This window comes from Diorhabda carinulata, chromosome 12 (assembly GCF_026250575.1).
Source record: "Diorhabda carinulata isolate Delta chromosome 12, icDioCari1.1, whole genome shotgun sequence".
Lineage (NCBI taxonomy): Eukaryota > Metazoa > Arthropoda > Insecta > Coleoptera > Chrysomelidae > Diorhabda > Diorhabda carinulata.
The window spans coordinates 4,170,852-4,196,625 of NC_079471.1; the positions used below are offsets into that span (position 1 = coordinate 4,170,852).

General features: G+C 31.5%; 2 protein-coding genes across 2 annotated transcripts; one reads left to right on the plus strand and one right to left on the minus strand.

Moving 5' to 3' along the window:
- The first annotated feature begins 773 nt into the window (after positions 1-773).
- Positions 774-7,783, plus strand: LOC130900341 (trypsin iota-like). Its single transcript, XM_057810883.1, has 6 exons — positions 774-930; positions 3,237-3,304; positions 3,680-3,931; positions 5,206-5,310; positions 6,260-6,367; positions 7,504-7,783. Exons 1-6 carry the CDS (start codon positions 876-878, stop codon positions 7,732-7,734), a joined length of 819 nt encoding a protein of 272 aa, XP_057666866.1. The 5' UTR covers positions 774-875; the 3' UTR covers positions 7,735-7,783.
- A 2,032-nt stretch (positions 7,784-9,815) lies between these two features.
- LOC130900330 (carboxylic ester hydrolase-like) lies at positions 9,816-24,882 on the minus strand. The gene is made up of 10 exons (XM_057810867.1): positions 24,715-24,882; positions 20,306-20,440; positions 19,275-19,421; positions 17,610-17,766; positions 16,515-16,897; positions 15,459-15,630; positions 15,077-15,252; positions 14,113-14,263; positions 12,081-12,204; positions 9,816-10,186 (listed from the first exon to the last, which is right to left on the minus strand). Exons 1-10 carry the CDS (start codon positions 24,790-24,792, stop codon positions 9,997-9,999), a joined length of 1,713 nt encoding a protein of 570 aa, XP_057666850.1. The 5' UTR covers positions 24,793-24,882; the 3' UTR covers positions 9,816-9,996.
- Positions 24,883-25,774: the final 892 nt, after the last annotated feature.

The window sequence follows — 25,774 nt, forward strand, 5'->3', positions numbered from 1 at the left end:
AAAATGTCGTTAAGGGTGTTATAAAAACCAGATTGATGGGATGAGTAATAAGTAATAGAGATCCGTGACAAGCCAATGGATCAAATGCATAGCATATTAGACAAAGATATTCCATTCAAAGTGGTGTTAACGACGACGATGACGATCATGGGTCAACAAAAATCTTCCGCAAGCTTTAAATATATCTCTTTGGTATGTAGACTGTTCGAAGCTAGCGCAAGGAGCTGGACTGGGCGTTTCTAGACCAATCCATACCTCTAAAAACATCACTCACCATTTATCAGGTAGAGTTGCTAGCAATAACGAAACATGTTCAGGAGTGTTTGGATAGAAACCTCTGGAAAATACATCTACATTATTTCAGATAGCCAAGAGCCCTTTAAGATCCTGAAAGTTATTGAGTTCACATTCAAACTAGTTTGAGAGTGTAAACAAATTTTAAAAGCACTACATAGTCGTGCAAGATCGTTTTGCCGTTAGTTCTTTTAGATTATGTATAATTTTTATTACCAATTAAAGTAGCAGCATGGTCTAAGGGATAATTAAAAAAGGCAAAATAAAATTATATAAAACAGTAATAATTATAATGTTGAAATTTGCATTAGTACTCATTCCACGGACAACTACGCCACTGCGTATATTAATATAAAGTTTATATACAGAAACAATAAACAACAAAATAAGCTTTATTCAAATTTACACATATTGTTCTCTAAATATTGCTCACACCTTAACAATAATTAGAAGATAAGATAGTTGTTTAGATAAAATTTATTATCACTAATTTTTACGAACAAGAACGTCAGTCGACAGTGAGTTGTAGCAAAAAATTATTTTCTCAAATCAAGTGATGAGTATTTAGTAGATTTTCCAGCATGACTGGATGCGGTTTTTGTGATACGTTGGTGATTATATTTCTTTTTTTAACAGGTAGGTACTAATTGTTATTTTGCTCTCATTTTGAGAGTGTGCAATATAATTATGTAATTGAAATATAGTTGTTACTGTCGTGGCTGGTTAGAAAACAAAATATTTTTGGTTCGTACTTTCTTTTCGTCTACAAAAAAGACTACGTATTTCTAGAGCTTAATAGTGAAAAATTGGAACGGATATTATTGTTTTAAAATCATTCTATATGACTAATAAATTCTTATCTTCAATAACTACTATATTTATTTATTTAAATATGAATTTGGAAATATTGAATCATCTCACTTGATTCAAATGCTTTCGGAGTATTGCAACATTGAAATTTTTAGACATGTTATTTTAAAATTTTGAATAATCGAATACAACTTCGAAACCATAAAAATTGAAACTGAACAAAATAATATCAGCAAACTAAAAAAAGAAAGGTTTGATTTGAGGACTGATAGGTTTAACTTCAGGTTTCTTTTCCTCCCAAGACTTTGTCAATTTTCTATTTCGCTATTGTCACTTTACATTTTGTAAAAGTTTCCTAAAAGTTTTACCCAAATTCATTTTTTCAAAGTTAAAAACTATTCAAGGACGTTATAGCAAAAATTTTTTTTGACTTATCGTAGTATACATTCTAAACTGCTCCATAAAATACTTTCTATTGAATCATGGCACTATTTGTTTGAAAAAATATTGGCTTTTCGATCTAGCTATTTCTTACAGTACGTCCTTGAAATCGGATTCCCAGTTAGTGAAATCGTTCCTTTCAGAATCTTCGGAACAATCCTAATCACTATGATTTTACATTTAAAAAAAATGTATAAGAAGCAAAGTAAATTAAAACCTTTATGAACATCGTCCAGCTATTTTCAAACAATTAAAAACTCTACGAAATTGATTGCGCATAATTCTGACTGTATCTGATTAGTTTTCATAGAGTCAATATTAAAGGTAGAGAGATTGGAATGTAAATTGAATTGTGCTATTGAAAGAGAGAGAGAGAGAGAGAGCGAGCATCGGTTTACCACTTTCTATCTCTCTCTACTCGCCAGTAAAATCAACACATATTAATATATTGGTTATTTTATTTGTATTTTGTTCACATTTTGGTTATTCATAATCCTTGGGGAGTTTTATTGGGATGCAGCTTTTTTATATATCTTAAAATAACTACAGACAAATTTTATTAATTTTCTTTTAATGTTATTAATGTTAGATATTGCAATAACGGTTCTCTGAGCTGGTGCTTTCTCTTGATGAAAAAACACTTTCCTATTAGCCAAATTTTGCTGGATTTCTTCGTTCAATCGTTGTAATAACTTCGTATGTTACTTGCCGTTTATAGTTTTTCCTTTTTCAAGATAGTTAATGAAAATTATCTCACGCGCATCCCAAAAAACCGACGCCATGACCTTGCCTGCAGATGGAACAGTCTTTGACTTCTTTGGAGTGGGTTTTCCCTTTTCAGTACATTGTTTTGATTGTTCTTTGTTTCGAGTGGAATGTGATGGTTAAGAAATAGGCAAAAATTTTACACTCGATTGTTCCATTGTGAGCACCATCTTGTGCACAGCTTTCTCATGTCCAAATTTTCAGTTAATATGCGATGTACGGCACTTTTTGAAATGCCCACTATGTCTGCTAGCTCGCACACTTTCAGTCGACGATTATCCAGTACCGTTTTGTGGATTTTCTTCAACATTTTTGGAGTCGTCACCTCATTTGGTCGACCACTACGATTCTGGTCTTTGCAGGTCGTACGGCCTCGTTTAAACTCTTCTACCCAATATTTTACTGCTGTTAACGAAGGCGCTGTCTCACTCGGAGCTTTTATATTGGTTGGGCTAACGCCTTTCAAATAAAAGTATTGTATCATAAACGACGACAAATTATTTCCTTATTTACAAATTCACTGAAAACGTTCACTATTGACGCCTGCCAAACAAAAACTAAGCAACGTGGCATCTTCAAACTTGAAACTTGTGTACTTTCTAATACAGTGGTATTTATCAAGCAGCTACCGCCATCTCTAGGTGAGGCCAGGTACTTCTGGGACCATCCTCGTACAAGCTACTTCTGATTGTAGTATGAATTAAAAATATTAATTTCGTTGACTGTATCTAGAAAATTTCTCATAAAAATTAGTTTTCATTTCGACAGAAAGCAGCTATGCAGTTTGGATTTTAATGATTACTTGAATGTTTAATGCTACTTATTCAATTTAAACAAAAAACAAATTGATTATCAGAATTCTTCGATATATTTTCTTACGAAAATAAGGATTGTTGTAAGTTATATATCCTTAAAGTTTGTTATAGTTTCAGGTGACGATTCTTATGAACTACCAGATCAAAAATTTGTTACAGCAGACAACTATTTCTATCAGGTATTATGCATGAACTAAAATTCACAAAACAAAATGTAGTAAGCGAAAATTTTGGGGAAAATATTTAGAAAGTTGCTGAGGTATCACTTAAATCGTATGCTGCAATAATTGTAGTATTGTAGAAAAAAATTTTTTCTAACCAAATACAAAACATTCTAGTGCTTTATTTGCCACATTTGCACCTGCTTCTCAAGAAGGGGTGACTTTTATTTATCCCCCAACAAAATTAACTTATAAATCTGTTATTTGGCTTTACTTTTTAGATAGCAATAGTATTGCTATAAAGGCATTTACTTCAATTTTTTGTTGTTCTCGCAAAATAAAAGGTCAGTTCGACTGAATTTGGTCACTTAAATTAATTGTTTCCACTTTCAGGCGTCAATCCATCTTAATTACAATGATGAATTTTTGTGTGGCGCTGCTGTAGTTTCTTCATACGAAGTACTTACCGTTGGAAGTTGTCTTTACTATAGTTGGGGTGGCATTATACCTCCCATTATAGTCGCCGTTAAAGTCGGTGGTAGTGATTTGAATAGTACAAATTTTAAAACAGCTGACGTATCTAATATAACTTTCCATGATGATTTTGATACCAGTACCATGCAATATGATTTAGCTGTGATACGTGTAAGTTTAATATATTTTACATAATACTTTAAATGTAAAAGGTGTGATTAAAAAATACGAAAAATTATTTGAAACACACACACAAAAAATACATAAAAATACTACCCTTCTATAATGTTTCTTTCTGAATGTCTTCCATTCTCTCGAATGGCTTCTACAGTTTCAGGAATAGTGTCAAGAAGTTTTTCTTTTAGCACATTTTTTCTCTTTGGGAAAAGCTAGAAATCTCTAAAGGTCGATCCATAAACTTGACTTTCTGTTTACCGTTTGTTGTTATAAAATTAAAAAAAAAGAGCCAATCATATCCGTTTGCGTTTGTCATGTGATTTTGCCTAATGTTCCCAATAAAAAACTCTTCGTTATTTTCCATAATATCGTCTATAAATACCGGATTTCAAACAAATACAAATATGTCACGAAAACAAAAAGGTTAATGGTAGTAACGTCAAATTAATGAATAGGGTAATTAGACGTCAATTTTTGGTATGTTACATATCCTAGAAGGTACAAAATGAAGTGTTACTACACAGTAAACTTATTTATGACCTTTTCACAGGCATTCGAAGTCCAACTCGAGTCATACAATGTATTAAAAGTACTATAAAATGCACTCACTCTCAAGTCATTTTGAAAATGATTTATGATCTCGATAAAAGCATTTAAAGTCCTATAAATCCTATACATTATGCAATAAAATGTTTTTAAACTAATTTATAACCTTTTTGAAGGCATTTAAAGTCCTGCTCGAGCCATTCAATGGAAGGTACTATAAAATTCTATGAAATTATTTTAAAAATGATCTATGATCTTGATGAAAAACTATACATCCTATACCCATTCCTATTCCAATCATCAATTGGACATAAAGGAAATCATTTGTTTGTTTTCCGGGTCTTTTTCTTTACATATCACTTCTAAGCTAATTATTACCCGACTTATTTTTACCTTTAAATCTCATATCACTTGTTGAACAATCTTTAAAGTTATTATATTATTATCAATGAAATATTTTAGTAATGTGTCAGCTTCTTTGGCATTTTTCATGTTAATGCGTTGTTCCAGATGCATATTTCATCACACTAAAGAGGCTATAGTAGTAGTTTTTTATCACACTTCGTATAATATTACTTAAATGTGATATCCAGTGCACCTGTATGATTCCCTTATTAATTTATTATTTAGACATTAAATAATTGTAATTTTTGTTTTGTTCTTATTCTGTTAATTATTTCTTTCGATTTCTTACGCTTTTTTATTTTAAATATTTTTTTTAGACCTCTACACCGTTTCAATCTAGCAGATATGCAATTGGATCAATTTCTATAGCAACAGAAACAGCATCTAGTTATGGTAACTGTACAGTTACAGGGTGGAATAAGGTACATTGATTTTCTAATTTCTATAAAATTCTATAAAATTGATTCGATTCTTTAATTCTTCTAAATTCTAAAAATTAGATATATACATTGTCAGATTTTGAAAACATTGAATGTTTAGTATTTTGGCACATGTTTCCATATTAGTTTTTAGTGTTTGTGATAAGAAAAATTTTGAAAAACACTCATATCAATATCAAATCAGATTGCTAATTGGATAGCCCAAAATTTTGGTTTGTTTCTTTATCAGACAAACCTGCACAACAAAATTTTTAATCAATTGAAAATATTCAATGATTAAAACTCAAAATACCCACCAATTAGATATTTTGTACAAGAATCTACATCTCATTTTTCTGATTCCAAAATATGTACACACCTCCTTAAAGAGGCTATTTTTTTGGGGTTTTGTTTCCCACTTACCAAGGTATTAATACTACTCCTTCAAGGTATTCAAGCCATTTAATTGGATGTCAGGACTTTCGTAGAGTGGACGTGGATGTGCAGTTTCCATGTTTTTCGAGGCAATGACCTGTTAGAAGATACTTCTTAGTTGATATGGTTATGGATATTTTGGATTATCTTAGACTTGGAGTGTTTCTCCAGTGAGACGGAGTCGTTGCCCCTTTTTTGACAACGCCATCTGCTTCTTCATTGGCTAGTATACTCTGGTGATCTGGTAGCTACATTAGAGTTACATTGTTTCTGTTAGCTAGTGCTTTTAAAGTTTGTTTGCAATCCTATGTTAGTTTGGACATGCTACTTGCGTTAGCTTCAAACTATCCGTGTACCGAAAAAGTACATTTCGAACTTGCACAAGACCTTTATTGACCCATGATTTTATAAATAACATCAAGTTATGAATTTGTAATAGAAAATTTTGAATCATTTCTGTATTAATTATCATTATATAGTTTACAACATTTTTTTTAATAGTGGCAATATGTTTTAGGAGACCTGCATTCTGCAATCTGTTGATGTAGAAGTAATCGATTGTGGTGATCTGTATGATAAAAAAGTTTGTGCACAACCAATATCTTCGAATGATATTTTATGCGAAGTAAGCATTTTCCAAATTTATAAAAATTTAGTTAGCGCTAGAAATTTCCAGTAAATTGTAACAAAGAAGTTGTGAATGAATAATTTTTTGAATGTGTTTGAGGTTTAGTTTATAAAAATCATTTTAGGTGCTATTGATTTTTTCTACATTTACTGTTAGTACAAATCATTTGGTTCTTCACATTATTTATTCATTAGTTTATTAAAATTCTAATCTAAGTTATACCTTCTTTTAGTTTTGTTTAATTCATCGTCAATCCTTTCTTAAATTTATATAGTGAATTGAATTTATTTATTTCGAAAATCAAAATTTTTGTATACTTTCCATTGGTATCATCTCAAACAACTCAGTTTATAGGGAATCGATTGAACCTCTTAAATACTTTGAAATGATGTTATATACTAGGTGTTTGAGAAAAATAATGATACTGGCAACTCTGCGGTTGATCACGAAATATACCTGTACTGAACTGATTTGTTTATCCCTTTCAGAGATCACCCTCTACAGCTATCATATTATTTTAACAGTAAAGTTGTTTGATACGAAAATAGAACTACAGAATGTAGAGCAGCAACAGGTAAAATCTGAACAGGAAGTCAATAAACTGAACGTGTTTGATGATGTTCCTGAGAAGATTGTCAATTACCAAGAATTCTTCAATTCTGTGGTCTTAGATGATGAATGCTTCTCGGCCATCAAAATCATATGAGAACAAAGAATTTGTTCCGCCAGAACAAATTGTCACAAAGTGATAAAGTAGTTTATAAAAATATCCTTGAAATATTGCAAGTAGATGCAAGTAAATTTTTAACCTCAAAAGGCATCTTTGAAACAATTGAAACGTGTTTTGAAAGGACTTCAAGAACTATGAACAACATGCAAAAGATTGTAATCAATCAGTTAGAAGTTATTCCTTCTGAAAAATTACAGTGCTGCTAAAGAAAGCTGGAATTACAACTCTTTTGGTGTACACATGTTCAAGTGGGTTATTTTGAAGACAATAACAAGATGAAAGCTTCAGTAAAGAAATCATTACTTCTCTTACACACCTCGTAGTATAAGTCTTTTATACCCCTTTTACATAAATCTTCTCATACATTTTTGTTTCATTTCTATATGGAATATTTATTTTTCAGAACTCATTAGGTAGCTTGCTGGTTTGTAATAGTACCCTCATCGGTATTTTGTCAGTGGTACCAGATTGCGATTTACCTAATCAACAATTGATTTTTGAAGTAGCAAAATACGCAGTTGGTATGATAGGTGATGATTTTATTTCGTCTAATACGTCTGCGATGGTCCGACACTCGACGATTTTGGAGTACTTGTTTGGAATACTCATTTTTTTCATGAATTTATTTTTATAGTGATATTCTTTATTTACAAATATAATATTAAAAACTGTTACCAAAACTAGCTACTTTTTTATTCAGCAGCCTTTCACCGAAGCTCTTCCAAACCAGTTGGTTACAAAGAAATTATAATAGAGAATCAGCTGTTCGAAATAACCAAATGCTTTTTACTAGGTACGGTGAACTTTTCAAGATTATTGGACAAATGATACAGGATGTTAAAATAAGTTTCATTCTGGATAGAGATTCAATGTTTCAAACTTTAAACCATCCTTGTAAACTACAAAAGATCTACAATAACATCACTTATTGAATTGAGGTTAGGAATCATCCATATTAACAACGAACTGAATCAAAGCTGCCAAAAGGAGATTTTTCCTTCAATTACAAATAATTGAGATGGATGCTACTTTGTCAGATACTTGTTAAAAAAATAATAAAGGAGAATAGGATTTCCTTGGAAGAACTGTTCCACTAGATTCCCAGTTATTAGAATTGATATCGATCATTATCAAAACAAGAACGATGAGTTGTACGTTGAGAATTGGTAGGAATATTTCGAAGCAAAACGAATTTGTTATATTGAAGTTTAAACTACTTATTAATTATTTCCCAAAAACGATATCAAATGGTTAAGATTTTGTAGAATTATGATTAAAATACGAAAATATATTGTTTTCAGTTTAGAATACAAATTATTATGTCTCTTTTTGTTAACTTTGAGCGCTAAATTAGTATTTTTGGAGTCGTTTTGTGATATTCGTAATGAACACACTGTTTACACTTCTACTACTCCAATATTCACAATTACACTGCCTGACGCGCATTCTGATAACCAAATTATTGCCTCAAGAGTCATAGTTTACTTTTAGCCTCTGAAATCGGCAACGATATCACCATATCTGCCATTGGTATTGTTCATCGACCATCATTTCTTATTCTGGGTGTAATGCGGTGCTCCTGGTCTTCTTTATGGCTGGAACCCATAGCTCCACCATATCGGCTGATAAATTCTTTAAACCAATACCTCCGCGGCAGTTGTTGCCTATTGAATCAGGATAGCGTAAATTTCTACCCATTACAACTATTGTTCTTGAAGGGTTTTCTTCACTCCTAGATCCCCTCCCTATGGACTGACGTGTAGTTTCTTCAGTACCTCGATATTTCTAGCTGTCTTCTCTTCTGGCCCTCGGGATTCTAAAACTATATCAACCACTTGAGTGTAGTTCGGATAAGGAACTTCCTTCCATAAAGATACTGGTATCTAAAAGTGTTCTCACAACCATCAAAACTTCTCTTCTCGTGACAAAGTAGCTTCGTTCTTGTTTTAAGAGAGCTTTACTGAAGAAGCCCAGAACTCTATCTTGCCCTCTATGGGTCTTTGAAAGCAGTCTTCCAATTCATACGTTGCTTGCATCAGTGTCAAGGATGAAGTCTTGGTAATGGATATTCTGATCTCGGCGCCGTGGTTATATGTCTCTTAAAGATCTCGAACGCCGTTTAACAGTCTTCATTCTAGTGGAAAGTTCTTGGTTTTTCTGTGATTTGAGTTATTGACTTCGCCATAACTTCAGATTTCTTTATGAATCTTTTGATAATACGTGTAAAGTCAGTCCAAGAAAATTTATAACTTAATTAAATTATCACTAGGTTGCGCCAGATGAAGATGATTTTTAGCTGGATCCACCTCCACTACTTCATTACTCACTATATGCCCTAGATAGTTGACACTAACAATAAATTTACTAAACTATGCACTAACACTTATTACTAATTTATCTTTGAATCTTAACGTACTAATTTTAAGTATTTTAATGAGACCACATACAGTGAGAACCGAAATTATCGTTCAAAATGTTACACGGTATACCAGGCAAATAAAATTTTAACATTACCATGAAAATAATATCTTGTGGTTTAATTTTAATTTAAAAGGCGTCTTTCTAGGGACTAACGAGACGAGACAAGACTTCCCCCACTTTTTTTTGTTATTATAATTTTTTTCTATCTGTCTATCAGATATTTTCATTAGTTATAGCTCTAGCAAAGTCACAAGGACTTGTCATATTATTTGAATATTGTAATGAAACAAAATATTGGAAATTATTGTTTTATTTATTCTTGGTTAACAATTCTGTCTTCGTATTTGGCGTCAGTTCGAACCTATTAATATTCACATCGGCTTTGCTTCAAATCCATCTAATCGTAACTACCATCTTATTTTTCAAGTTCAGTCTCTTCTTATTCTTCAGTCTCAGGAAACAAATTTGTTTAAAACTAATAAGTCACGTAAGGCGGATGTCCATATTTTCGATACAAATATGTCCAAAATTTAATTTGTTCATTGCGATAATTGTAATTTATAGAAATATTCTTATCGATATTGAAGTATGGAATGTTTTTATGGGAAGTTACAATTGGCCATATCACGTTGTTTAAAATCGGTTCTTTTTGTGGCGTTGGATTCCTGAAAAAGAAAGAATGTATTGTTGTATATAATTTGTAAACCAAACTTTCAACAAATATTTAAGCGCATCCATAAAATCTATGAAGGGCAATGTGTCAGTTAGACAACTTTGCCCTCTTTTTCATTCAAACTTTGCCAACAAATTAGTCCTTCTGTTATTATCAATGTATGTGTATGTAAAAGCATTTAAGAGGCATACCAGATCTGGCTACTTAATAAGGAGACTGGTTACGAAAAAATAAAAATTATGGTACATTAGAATGCTCCCCTTCAATATACTCCCATCCTCCCACATCCACACACCTTTCCATAAGTTTATTCCATTGATCGAAGCAGTGCTGGAAGTCTTCTTTGGTAAGAGCCTTTAGGAGCTCTGCCGTTTTTTGCTTTACCGCTTCTATCGACTCAAATCGGGTCCTTTCAAAGCAGATCTTTTTCTAACCTTTCTAACTAACTAACTTTCTAACCTTTTCAGGAGTCAGATTTTTGGCGATCTGCACGCGCAATTTGGTTGATCTTCAGTGCTCTCTCGGTCCTCACTAAAACGATTACACCACTCAAAAACACGCGCACGAGATATGGAATTGTCCCCATAGGCCTTTTGCAACAGTTTATAGCACTCAATCGTAGTTTTTTCAATTTATCGAGAAATTATGTCGACGTTAACCACCAAAAAAATGAAAAAATTATTGTTGGTGTTAACATTCCAATCAGGAATAGTTTTATTTTTGTTTTTCATTCTAAAACGGTCCAGAAATGTTAATTATTGACTATTAAACAAGATGTAGATCTTGAAGATACACCTCTATGTAATAATTTGCTTACAAGTACATCGAGATAAGAATATATAAGAATTTAGAATCTCTTAATTTAACTCTATAGAATAGTAATTGCAAGCCAATGAGATTTCTTCTTCTGAAACTAATTTGTTAGTTTATTTTGAAAAGTCATCAAGAAAATTGTAGTTATCAACATTTTTGTTCTCAATACTAAGCAGTAGTATCATAATTATCAAAAACTGTGTTGATATATCAAAATATGCAAAACTAGAGGCATTTTTGAAACAAAAATAGGAGAAAATATGATCCAAAATAGACAAAAATATTGAATTTTGAAAAAAATTCAGCATTTTCTTAAATATACATCAGATGTAAAGTATTTACTGTTAAAGCTATGTTCAAAAAAATGTTTTGGAAAACTGCAGTAAAAATCGGAAATAAAGTATCCGACTCCTTCATAATTAACAGAGGCTTGAAAGAAGGGTGTTCCCCAAAAGTTTTCACAATATATATATTTTAAAAGCTCTAACAACAACAAAAAGAAATGTAAAGGAATATGGATCAAAATCGGTGATGACACCTATTTATACACCGTCCAATTTGCAGAAGATCAGGGATCAGAAATCATTTAGAAAACATGGCACGAATACGGAAAATGGCTACTGTAGATGAACGTAGAGTACAGACCACAACACTCAGTTACATTGTGTGACTGTTTCGATAACCAAGTTATCGTCTTCAGGGACTGAAAGTAAACGCAGAAGCAGATCGAAACGCCATGTGGGCTGGAAATCCGGCAATGTTACTGTATAACTCGAGACCAAAGGCTAACAAAATGAAAATATTAAAAAGTGTAGAAGAATATAGAATACACAACTACCGTAGAAGCTTAGTAGTTAATCAACTTCCGACCTTGGCTAATATCTCAATTACCGAAATTGTTTTGAAGCGAAACTACTAGAAATTACCAAAATTTAAAAAAAAATCGCTGTTAATTACAATATTGAGTGAAATATAAATATGTATTATTTTAATTCTAAATCTCGCTTTCAACCCACAAAAACAATGTGAGGAAATGACGTATTTAGGTTGAGACCTAAGCGAAAATATCTTACCCTGTTTTAATAAAATTACTCCATATTTTGATAAGTCTCGTGGCTGTGATTTGATCGAATCCATTTGGAAGCGGTACGCTTTGTCGTCTCCATATATAAAATATATCTTCTCCATGAGCTACACCTAAAATAAAACAATAACTTATCAATAAAATAATAGATGGCATGGCAATGTTACCAGGAAAGATATATTTAGAATATTTAACAGCAATCAGTGGTCAAAAAACCAGTCATCAAGTGCGTGTACAAGCGGAAGATAATATTTATTATGAAATTGAACAAAGAAGATTGAGACATGAACCAATCAGAAATGGAAACGTTGGAAACTGTCTTATGAGACAAACAAGAAGAAGGAAGAAAAAATTATTAATAGGGAAGCAAACAAATTGGTGAATTTGGTGAATAAAAGAAATATAAAATCAATAAGACGTAAAAAGTGGAGAGGACTATTGGAAGACTTTTTAGAGAATAAACAATTAAGAAATGAGACAAAGAAGATACAGAAAGAAAGACTTATTTTGGAAAATAAGTCTGAAACGAAATGGAAAGCTATGATGTATGAAAGATAAAATCGATGACATGAAAACGAAACGAAAAACGTTGAAGAAGTATGGAAGAAGATAAACTGAACAAAGATGAGCTTAGATCTTGTCTAATTTTGTCTTTTGAATGAGTTAACAATGGTGACAATCGGCAAACGAAAGTTAGATATATAGAAGACTAGCGCAACAAAAAGTTAAGAGTCTGTCTGAATGATGCAATTATTCTGTGTTATTAGATTATGATCATTTTCTGTCACTGTTCTCATCGTTTCTATAAAATACAGTCCACATCCTCGAAGTTAGATTGAAGGAAACTATTGACAATCCCCACATTTACCAAGACAGTTGAAAACATAAATATATTTATCTATCCTATGATCATTATTTTGTATTGAAAATTTGTCTCTGGAGTGCACATACGATTCTAAATACGATAAGTATTTATTTAGCATACACTAAATGGTACATATTCCAGGCCAATCAGAAAGAGCTGTTACTTAGCTGATACCGACTTTAGCCGAACATTTCGAACGCCAACCAATTAAAGGCGACGAAATTGAAACATAACCCAATTCTTTCAACTGACTTTGTTTCTAGAATTTAGTTGTTCTTGGGATTGCATTTTTAGTTTATTTTAGCTGCATAAAAGGTTTATGTGATTTCATTTATGTTTTAATAACTTTTTCAAGCTTCTAGAAACATTTTTAAAGAATTTAAAGTGATAATAGTTGTCTCATTTTGTCTAATTTCATGTTTAATTTTTAATAAATACAGGGGACTTAAAACTTTGTAAAAGAAAATGCACAATGATAAATGTTTATACGCCGATTTAAGATTTATTTAATTAAGTTTATTTTTAGAAAAAAGAAAACATAAGAATGTTTGACCACAGCACTCGAAATAAACAAATGTTGAAATATTTTTTCAACAATGATTTTCTCTATAAGCAATTGTGGATTTTTAGTGTGAACTAATTGAAATTTCGATTTATTTTAAGTTTTTCATTAACACTTTATACAGCATATAGAATAAATTAATTTTTATCACTATTTATTTGAATGAAAAGTTTTTATTCTCAATTTAGAATTTTTCCACAGTACACCAACCGGGAACCACCCAAAATGTGTAATAAATATATCGGGAACCAAAGAAATTACACAATTGACGGCTGGTTTTAAGCAGCCAATACATTTTGTTTATCTATTTAAATTTGGCGCGTCTCGTCTATAATTGGTGCGATTTTCTGATTGGCCTCGAGTGTGTGCCATTTAGCGTATGCTTATTTATTTATAGTGCAGTCTGCGTTATTTCTTCGCACACCTCACAATCAGAGTGAAATTAGCTTACTTGTACAAGCACATCCATTTAGGTAATTAAGATGACATTGAATTATAAGTAATTAACGATGTTATGAAGGTATCTAAAGCAAAAGAAGTTGTGATAGGATAGAAATTATGAATTATAAAAAAAGATATAGAAATGATACTCACCTTGTACCGGTTTTTTAATAATCAATCCATTTAGTAGTTTTTGTCCAATATCACTTATATATGAAAACGTATAAAAATATAAAGGGGTGTGTTTTGACATAAGTTGTACGGTTTTATGCAGTGGTCTTGTGAACTGATCATCGCTAGTAAACTGAAAAATATTTAATTGCATAGTTAGTCCAAACTCTATGTGATGATTGTCGACAACAATCTGACTATTCTACTAATTGTGAATAAATTTGGTCGATACACCATTTATTTCCTTTCGTGGGGCTGATAAAATAGACTTCTGCCTTCAAATATAAGAAAGAACAAGAAATTACACGATCTAGAAGGCCTTTGTGGTAGCAGAGTTTAAACGACACCGTACGATCTGCGAAGACCAGCATCGCAGTAGTCGATCAAATGAGGTGATCACTCCAGAAATGTTGCAGAAAATTCACATTGGAACTGCGCGAGCTAGCAGACATTTCAAAAAGTGCGGTACTTCGCATATTAACTGAAAATTTGGACATGAGAAAGTTGTGCGCAAGATGGGTTCTACGTTTGTACACAATGTAACAAAAACAGAGACATGAAGATATTTCCATCGAGTGTTTTCCATCGGTGGGTATCAAGCAAGTTTAAATTAAGCAAAAACGGCTGCATTTGGCTAAGAAGGAAGTGTTATTTAATCAAGACAATGCACCAGCTCACACATCCGTTATTGCAATGGTTTGAAGTTTGAATTGCTATTTCATGCATCCTGTTCGCCAGATTTAGCCCCCTCGGATTATTTTCTGACTTAAAAAATTAGCTCCATGGTCAAAAATTTTCTCACAACGAAGAGGTTAATGGCTATTTTGGGAAGCTTGACGATTCTAGAAAGGGTATCGAAATTATTGAACATCGATGGGAAAAGTGTAGAAGGGAGCTAATAGGACAATTATTTTATAAGATAGTTGATGAAATATTTTACTCTTACCTCTAGATATTCTTTAATAGTGGATCCAAAAACACTTCCATCCTTAAAATATTGTTTAATAATATCTAATCCGGCTTCTCGTCTTTCCACTTGTGTACGAATATTCATATGCTCACTAGGAAGTGAGCTAGGACTTATATCATTTATTAAGTTCAAAGGTTTTAATAGTTTTATACCTAAAATATTCTTGAAATCATTTTATGTTATAAAACTCACTATTAAGTAAGAAATTGGATACGTTATACACCACTCTCAAGAATATTGTCACCAAGAAGAGACTATTAACCTAGTTAAAGTTGCATTCTACAGTATCTGGATCTTTTAGTTTCGTTAGATGGAACAAATAAAAACTTTTTCGTGTGTTAAAAATGTTCATACTTACCTCCCGCGAAAAATAACGTTTCCAAAGAATTTATTCCCATCATAATTGGTACTTTGTGAAAATCTCCTTTCTCAAAACTTGAGTAAACGCTTTTCGTAATAAAAGCTCCATTATGATGAGGCTCTATAGTAGGAGCAAAAGGAAAACCAGCCTTAATCACATTTGGAAGAGACTAAAAAAGTAAATATAAGAAAGTTCACAATAACGTGTAAATAGCTGTTCTTGTTAAAATGTATGACTGGGAATTTTACTCGAGAAAAAGCAATAATAATAAGATTTATTTTCATAAATTCTAAGCGTTCCTTTTAGTAATATATCTCATAGGGCTAATTGGGACTAAACTACAATCATAAACAACTACGAAAATAATAAACAAATCAGCCGGTACTTACAAGCTCGATTAAAGTAAACAAATAATAGGAATTGACAATACGAAAGAGTAATTTGTTAAAGTTTATTATTTTGAAATTTAATGAATGAGATAGGTAAAAACTTTTGACCGATAGTGTGAATTTCAAAGTCCTTTGGTGATTTATTTCTATTGCTTTCAGCCAAGTGACTACTGGACTACGAGTCCCGACTCGTTTCAAGCAGTTTATAAACTACTACAAAATAGTTTAAAACTTTTTCCGAATTTATTTAATTGATATTTTCATTTGGGGTTTTTCTTTTTTATACCACATAAAATTTTTGATATCATCGGGGGTGCTTAATATCGTACTAATAATGAAATTTTGTCGTTCTTAAATAATTTTAATGCTGTTTTTGACTGAGGATACTCAGGCTCATTTTAAAGGGATATATAAACCTTTTCCAAGCTCAAAGTTTTTCCCTTCATGAGTAATAACCATTCCTTAAGAATGGTTAAATATGTATCGATATTGACAATAACGTTTCCTTTCAGACGATCCGGATGGAATGTTTAATTTCTTACAAGAATGGAATCTACTCTGGTTAAAATATTTGCAAAAAAACAACAAACAAAGCTATGTAAGAGAATAAAAAACAAACAAGAAATGTATTGTACTTGTATTCGGATTATAGTGAAAAATTTACCAGTAGTAATAACAATCTAGAAGCGCCTTTGAGAACGTCAACATCAGCTTGCCTCAACAGTTTAATCAATTCCTCTGTGCTTTTTGTTTGTACACCTGCAGCTAATCCATAATCGAAAGCAGTTTTAGCAGGATTATATGTGAATGCCCACGTGCATAAAGGACTACCGCTACTCGATATGACCCCCGAAAACAAACCTCTACTTTCTGGTGATGCCATTTGATACATTACCGAAGCTGCACCTGCGCTTTGACCGGAAATTGTCACACGATTTTTATCTCCCCCGAAATTTTGAATATTTTCTTGGACCCATTTCAATGCGTAATTTTGATCTTTGAGACCGTAGTTGCCAGGACTTGCCATATCTCCTGTACTAAGAAAACCTGAAAGGGAAAAATGAGGTTTTGTTGATAAAACATCCGTTTGTATAAGATAAATTTCATACCATAAATACAAAATTGTATGATATAATAAATTTTGTTTAGACGTTATAGTTTTTTCAAAGGAATTTTGTATCATTAATATCTACCGTTATTGACCGATTTGATTAATCTAAAACTGGCCGTTGAAATAATATGAATAAGTAGATGATTCTGGTGGCAACAAAAACAGAATGAAGCGATATAATTATTTAGAAGTAACGGTAGCAAAGAATATTGGTAGATAGTTGAAGTAAAAATTAAACAAATATAAAAAATTTGAAAGGTTTCTAATAAACTAAAAGAAATTTGATTACTTACTATATGAACTAAGTTGAACCTACGCAAAGGACAAGGTAATTAGAAATCAAAATTACGATCATAATATGAAACATTTAAAAGGTAGTTATTGTACAATTAGGATATTATGTAAACATAAATATGAAACACAATCCGTATAATTAAACAAAGCGCGAATTGTTTACTATTAGTCTCAAATATAGATCATGAGAGGAAATATATATAAATAATTATTAAGTCAAAAGAGATATTGTACGTGGTCGTATACAGTGGTATACAAAAGTATATAGACCCCATGATCCAGACTTACTATAAAAATTTTAAACAATCCAAAATAAATCGTCGGAATATTTAATTGTTATTGTGAAATACTCACCAAATGGTCCTACTCGGTAATTGAATGTAACTGTGATAATATTCTGATTAAGTAAATTTTCTGATCCATAAAAAGAACTGGAGGAATTTCCAAACATAAATGCACCTCCGTAAAACCAAACTAATACTGGTAGCTTCTCCCTTTGCTTATTTGGAAGCTATAAAACAATTTTGTTAGTTACTATTACAGTTTATTTGAAAATGAATGATAGCACAATTAATATAAACGAGGAAATCATAAATTTCTGTCTAAACTATCGAAAAAATGGGGTAATTTTTATAGATTGAACATATTTACACTACAAAATCTATTCAAATAGCCTTAAACTTCTGAAGGATTGAAATTTCTAATCGCTAAGAAGTGTTAGATAGATTATAGGTTATTTTAGTTACGATTTACATTTCTATTTGTTCAATTGGATCATTTTATGTGCAAAAATGATACTTAATTGAATAAAGTTTTTCCAGAAATTAAAGTACATTGAACTTAATATTAAAAGTAACAAATTTAGAAAAACTTCGTTCGATATCGTTTAGAAGGAAAACTAAAAAAAATCGAGAGGTTTAAATCTGGCAAGTCAAAGCAAGTCAAACTTCAATTCATTAACGTTGGCCATCGTCTTGATAAAACAACACTTTCTTCTTAATCAAATGCGATCATTTTTGCTTGATTTCTTCGCTCAAACAGTCCGCATGATACTCGCCCTTTAAAGTCTTTCATTTTTTAAAATAGTCAATGAAAATTATGTAACGTGCATCCCAAAAAACCGACGCCATGACCTTGCCTGCAGATATAACGATCGTTGCCTTCTTTGGAGCGGGTTCTTCCTTTTCCAGTCCATTGTTTTAATAGTTTTTTTGCTTTAGATATAATGTGAAGGACCCACGTTTCATTTATGGTTAAGAAACGTCGAAAAAATTTGGCTTTATCTAACAACAACACTCGTTGGAATATGCGATGTACCGCACTTTTTGAAACGTCTGCTAGCTCGCGCAGTTTCAATATGGATTTTCTTTAACATTTCTGGAGTCGTCACCTCATTTGGTCGACCACTGTTGATAACGAAGGAGAAGTCTCACCCTGAGTAGAAACTAGTCCAGCTTTTATATAAGTTGGGCTAAGGCTCAAATAAAAGTGTGGTATCATATAATAATGACCAATTTTTTCCATCTACCGTCTATCTTACCGTACAGAGTCATTTAGAGCTTACAATAAAAATCAGGAAAGAAGTGAATAATGGAAATGGAAGTCCTACTCAGTGAATAATATTTAGAAACGAAAAAATCAATCGCACAGTCCACGGAGTGGTAATAAAGCTGAAATCTATTGGTTACGAAGTTCACAGTTAGTTTAGAAATGTTATAGAAAGTACCCCAAGGTTTTCTAATAATTTTCTCATCATCAATTTTATCTTTATTTAGTTAATTCATTTCCTGTTTCAGTATAAGGAATCTACTGAATCCAATCAAACCCTTTTTGAGAAAATTGTCTAGGGGCATTATTTTCTTTATTGGTTATCATTATCATTATCATTATCAGTTATAGTTTTCATATTTGTACTAACATCCATTAATTGAATTAGCATTTACTTGGTCAGTTATAACATTTCATTCGGGTAAATTTATTTCTATTCATTTTGATTTGAAACGAAGTATTTTCACTTACTCTTGGGGTATATACATTGATATATAAACAATCTTCATTGCCGTAAAATGTGATGTCATTATCCAAGGTTAATACCGTTTGTACACAAGTACTTCTTTCTTCGGTGCCGTCTAGAACACCCCTCCAAGGTGAAGGTGGTTCTGGTGCCTGAAATTAAACAAAAAAGATATGTTGGTTAGTTTTCTGAAATTCTGTGCTACGATTGTATTAAATAGTCTTTCCAAGTCTATTCCAATTAATTATTTGTATGTCCTTTGACCCTCTTGGTTAATCAAATTATAACATGCACGAGAATATACTATAATTTCATAATTTTCTTGACATTGAAGGTATTTCATTTATTCCGTTCGTTGAAGTAAGAAATGTGCAATTATCTAATTGTGAGCAGGTACATGCAAAAATAAATTTGTAGTAAGTATCGCTTAAAAAACCAGATTATCAAAGCAAATTAATACAACGTATTCTGATAATTTCTAAAATATAATTTTCAAATAAGTTGTTTTTTGAAAGCTAATGATTCTCAAGTAAAAATTAGTCGAAGTATTGAAAAGAACAAAATACAATTATAAGAAACACTATATACTAGAGTTAATAGAAGTTACAGGTGGATTTTCTTTACCTACAATATTGTAACTTGTACTTTTTGTATTTATTGTATTTGTAATATTATTTAACACTAGCACAGTTATTTGGGAACTTGTTATTTATGTTGTCGTCGATATAACCTTTAAAGATGACTTTCTCCCGTAGCTGTGATGTCTCACATAAATTGTTTTGTATGAAGTTCAGGATTTTCCAGGTTTAGAAGCATCCGATTTGTTTGTCCATTGCAGTCAACTTTCAGTATGATACATTAGCTCGAAAATGAAGTTTGATGTATCATGAGACGGTCTCAGTGGAAGGTATAAACGATCTGCATGTTTTTATTTTGATGACAGATTTCCGGAATTTCATTTCATAATTTAGCATTTCACTGAATATTTGGAAGAGTACAAATATATTAACTGACAGAAAGAATATTTTAAACTTACTCTGAATCTTAAATTTCCCATGGGTGGTTTCGCGAACGGAATTCCTTGGTAAGCCCAATAGACACTACCAGATTCCGTCTTCTTTTGAATTCCTTGTACCTCTCCGGTGTTAGTTGATACTACCAAACTTTTATCCTACAAAATGTCACTTAATTTAATAAAATTGAAAAAAAAACATCGTTTAAGTTATTACTCATAATATTTATATGTTAACAGTTAACATTTGTGATTATATTTCATTTTATTTTAGTTTTAACATTGATATGTTTTTTTTTCTATGAATATACCATAACAGATAGTAGTTTGGAGTTCATACAATATTTCAAATATTAAGTGAATGTTTGGACAAGTATTCTTTGACCAGATGGTAAGCCATTGAAATAGGGGATGTATTTGAACTTGTTTCCTAACCCTGTTTAAGCTAATATTCCGAATATATATCTGTTTGTACTAAGATAGTGCGCTTTCTATTTTCCAAGACATGTTCGTGACTATCTTGATGCTGTATTTCCAGGAAGATGAATAGAAAAAAGTCCCATTGAAGGACCACTAAACTGTCATATTCCAATCATTTCGAAATCCTTGAAAAGTATGATTTACTTACTTGAGTATACAGGAATTGGAATTAAAGTTTCCTTCAATATATTCATCCCAGCAAATACTCATAGAGAAATTCGTTTTAAACGTTGGTAAGGTCTTGGAATCAATTAATCTAATCCCATTTCTCATTCGTGTTTTTAATTCCTCACCATTTGTGGATCTGATTTGGATCTGGATGTTCTTGATTTTAGTTCTTTTCTGTTTCAAAATTAGTTTTTTTTTAAAATAATTCTTATGATAGATAGAAATTGATGTTTCGACTTTTCTTTAAGTCTTTATCAAAATATTTTGAAAAAGACTGGATAAAATCAATTACATTTAGAAACATAAACATATCAAAAGGTGTAGAAATAAGAAATTAAAGTATGATTTATAAGACCAGATCCATAAATTGTGAGGAATTTAGAATAAGAATAAGAAATGGGATTAGATTAAATTGATTCCAAGACCTTAGCAACGTTTAAAACGAATTTCTCTATGAGTATTTGCTTATGGGATGAGTATATCGAAGAAAAGTTCATTTCCAATTCCTGTATATTTCTAAAATATATTTGCTGAAATTTAAAATGTGATAATTGGGATTAGATTGTTTTGATACGAAGGTATACTTTGTCTTTGTTTTTATGGAGGCTATATTCTATTGTTTCAGATTATATTATCCAAATAACATTGACAATTCAAACATTATATCCTCATTATTTCACATTTTGTCCATGTATGAATCGAAATAGGGTAATAGCTATTGAAATAATTGCTTCTTCCTGAATATCAATGACCTAACAAATCTTGAACTTGAAGCGCAGCTTGAAAAAAGAAAGCTGTAATTGCTGGTCTCGTCGGTGACCTTAATATTGAAATAACTCTTTATTTCACCTCAGTGTTAAAAGAATCGCTTATGAATATTGATATTGACTGATTCATATACAATTTTTTCTGATAGTCGACTTTATAATGAAAATAATTTCCTTAGATTTCAATTCATCCAAGTATATATTATTAGTAAACACTGTAAGTGGAATATTTTCTACAGTAAACAACTCGAATTTTTGAAAACAAAATCATTATAATTATATTGACAGCTAATTATTACCATATTAAGTATCGTAGATTACGTAGAGTGGAAATTTTATTTTCAATAAATAAAAGTTTGTAACTTCCAAACCACATTCTTTTTCATTTTGCTAAAGATCATGGTTCACTCCTCAATAAAATATTGAATGGGGAGAGAATCCCAAAAGACTGGAGTGGAAGAAAACTTACCAAATCAAATTTACAAAAAAAAAGGAATCTAATTGTCAAAACCTATCACGTTAATGAAAGTGACGAGTAAAATCATGGCTAGAGTTATCCTGTTAAGAATAAGAGATTAACTAAAATAAACTAAGCATTTACCAAAATTCGTCAGATATTATCAAATAAGTATAACAGAATAATAAAACTTCTTTATAACAATTTCACAGCCAGGGTATAGCACGAAGGACAATTATTCCAGCAAATAAATCAAAACGATCCTGTTTAATATTGTATTAGACTGGATAATGATGAAATTAGAGGATAATCAAATGAAACCTATTTGAAAAATTAAAACATCGAAATCACGTACAAGAGAACACTAACAAACTATATCATAACTCAACATCAGTTTGACTAAACGTAAACAGCAAAAATCAAAGATGTTACGACACAGCAAAACCATACAGAACATAAATCAAGTGAGTCAACCAATTTCACTATTCAGATCTATCTATATCTAGGTACACCAAAACCAGCAGCTTGGGCTAGAAGCGACGGAGAGAAAGAAGAACTGATTTCAAGATACCTAGCAGAATTTTTTATCCCCGAAAAGTAATAATTTCTCTTTTGAACACCCGGGGATTTCACATGATAACACAAAAAATGTTGAAGGAACTTTCCAAAAAATGGAACATGATGTTAACTTGTACATCAACCGCGATCTTAAGACTGCAGTACCGATTAGAACTAGGAAAATATCTAAGCAACGCATCTTCGTATAGATCAATAAGCTTGTTACCTACCATTTCGTAACTTTTTGAAAATATCCCACAATTTGATTTTCGGCAAAATCATTCAACAACTCAACAGTGCAATCGAATTGATCATGAAATAGATGTAGCCTTTTGATAAGGTATGGTAACAGGACTTACTATTTAAAATCAATTTACTGACACTTTAGAACGAAAATAAAAGACAAAACGTCTCAATTCAGACCCATTAAATTTGGGGTTCTACATGGCAGCGTCCTAGTGCCTATACTGCATATAATATTCATCGGCAACCTACCAGACTCTAATTACACCATATACGGAGCGCAGTTGGATACCAAATTAAGTTGGAGAGAATTTATTAAAAAGAAACGCAAACAAATAGACCTTGAAGTAAAAGAATTGTCTTGGCTGCAAGGCAGAAAGTCAAAAAGTTCGTTAGAAAATGAAGCCTCATTCTACAAGATGGTCATCATTCCAATCTGGATTTACGACATAGAGCTGTGTGGCTGTTCTTCCAGCAAATCAAGAATAGCCGTTATACAAAGGGCAGAATCTTAAATTCTACGATCAGTTTTTAATGATACCTGGTATGGTTCAAACCAGATGATACAGAAAGAACTTCTGATTCAACAGTATAAGAAACAATACCACAGAGAAACCAAATGTATTATCAAAGGGTGAAATCACATGTTAATCCCCTATTCCAGCCATTGATGCAAGTAAGAGAAAACTAAAAACTGCAGAGACATCGGCCAAAGCACCTAAAATGAGGTGTGGAGTAGATCTTCTCATTGGAGAAGTCTTACCAGGATATATGTTATATAACTTACATGTTAACAATAAAACCTTGTAAATTCTGATTGTTATTGAGTAAACATTAAAAATAAGTACAATAAGAGGTACTGAAAATGACATTGAAAGGAGAATAGGTGTAGAGAAAAACGTTGAATAAAATCAGGTCTTTAACAACAACAAAAAAGACTGTTTGAGATCAATGGAAAAGCTAGTTTGTTGTATGAGATCGAAACTTGGAAATATGATGCCTACGAGTTATTTCCAAAATTTTTTGCCCAAAAATTATAAGTAATGATATCTTTAGAACATTACTGAAGAAGGAAAAAAAGACGTGACGATTGCAAAAAGAAAATGGATATGGTTAGGTCATACTCTAAGGAAACTAGCTAATTAAATTCTAATACTAGGCAGACCTGTACGAACATGGAAAAGAACTAAAGATAAAGAGTCGCAATAGATGAAATTGACATAGAAAGAGGCTATAGAAATAGTCAAAAATAGAAGGAAATGGAAAGCGCTCATCAACAAAACTGTATGAACCACCACAGCTGCTAAATCACCGACAGGGACATTGGGAGCCAAACAAGGATATGAAGGATCACGGTACGAATTTATCATCGGGCTCTTGATAGTTTTGATTATATCTGATGACTTGAAATTGGTAAAAAATGAGGATATGTTACATGCTCTAATGGTAATCTTGGCAGGAATATTGATATATACCTTGTATTCATCAAATCTAAATAATTGTGCGAAATTTCAAAATAATTCAACGTTTTGAAATGGGGGAAAATGGAATTTGATGATTCACTAACACAGAGAGATACAGACAAAGCGTACAAATTGAGAAATTGAGGGAATATTTTGGAACTTTTCATACTATTTTTGATGCTTTCGAAATCTGTTATTTTTATTAGCTTCAGAATATTATACAAAAAACGGGAAAATATGCTAAAAATTACGCCAATTCGATTTTTTTCACAAATATAATATATGTAAATAACTTACGATTTTTTGTGGTGGGATAAATTCTAGACATGCAGTCAATCCAGATACACACAATATCGAAACAATGAAAATAAACATTTTGTTTTTCAGTTTGGTACTTATCAGTCTACCCCAGACTAGAGGTACTACCAATAATTGTGTACTAACTACTTGAAGAGATACAATAAGAATAACAACTTGTTCAAATCGCTACGGGGTTTTAATATGTCAAGCGGAATACGGAAGTTTATGAAAATTTTATAAAAAACCTGCAAAAATCTTAATGTTTGAATATTTATGATATTGAAGGATGCGAACGTGGTTTGTTTATATTTGCATCGATCTAGTAATTATATATGGCAAAATATTTATAGATGACGTTATCTTTGAATATTTATTGAATTATTGGAAATAATGGAACTTATTAATATAAGGAACAGGACATTGACTTAGTAATTACTCTATAATATAAATTTTGACGGAAGTCAAATGATCGGACATTAAAAATATCGAAAAATGGAATTTTTCAGTACCTTCATAAACTAATTGATAATAGTAAAAAACATGTTTATTATTAATAATTAAATTATTACATAAGCTCTCGATTTAAATTGAAATTACGAATAAAAATTCTATATGGCCATGGAGGTATTTTCCTTAAACTTATATCATGTTCTTGTATTTAAGACTCGATATAATGTTTTTGTAAATAGGTTTCGACATGATATAGGTTTATTTGAAAAGTTCACAAAGAAATAAGATATTTTCTTCCATATTTCAACATAATTCTCGTCTGATTAAAATCTACAACCTGTAAGTGAAACTTTGAGGTTAGGAAATAGTAAAAAATCGCCGGGGACCAGATCTGGTGAATACAGTGAGTGGTCAATCAATTCAAAGTGCGACTACTGAATTTTATCCACGGCGATCATCGAAGTGTGAAAAGATTTGTTGTCTAAGGTATGAAAAACATTGTGTCATACTGCTAAGCTAGACCTTCCACTTCCTATTCACTCATCAGAGTATTTTTTATCTAAAAAATGTTGTAATAACATGACAGAGTAGTAATTCTTTTCCTAAA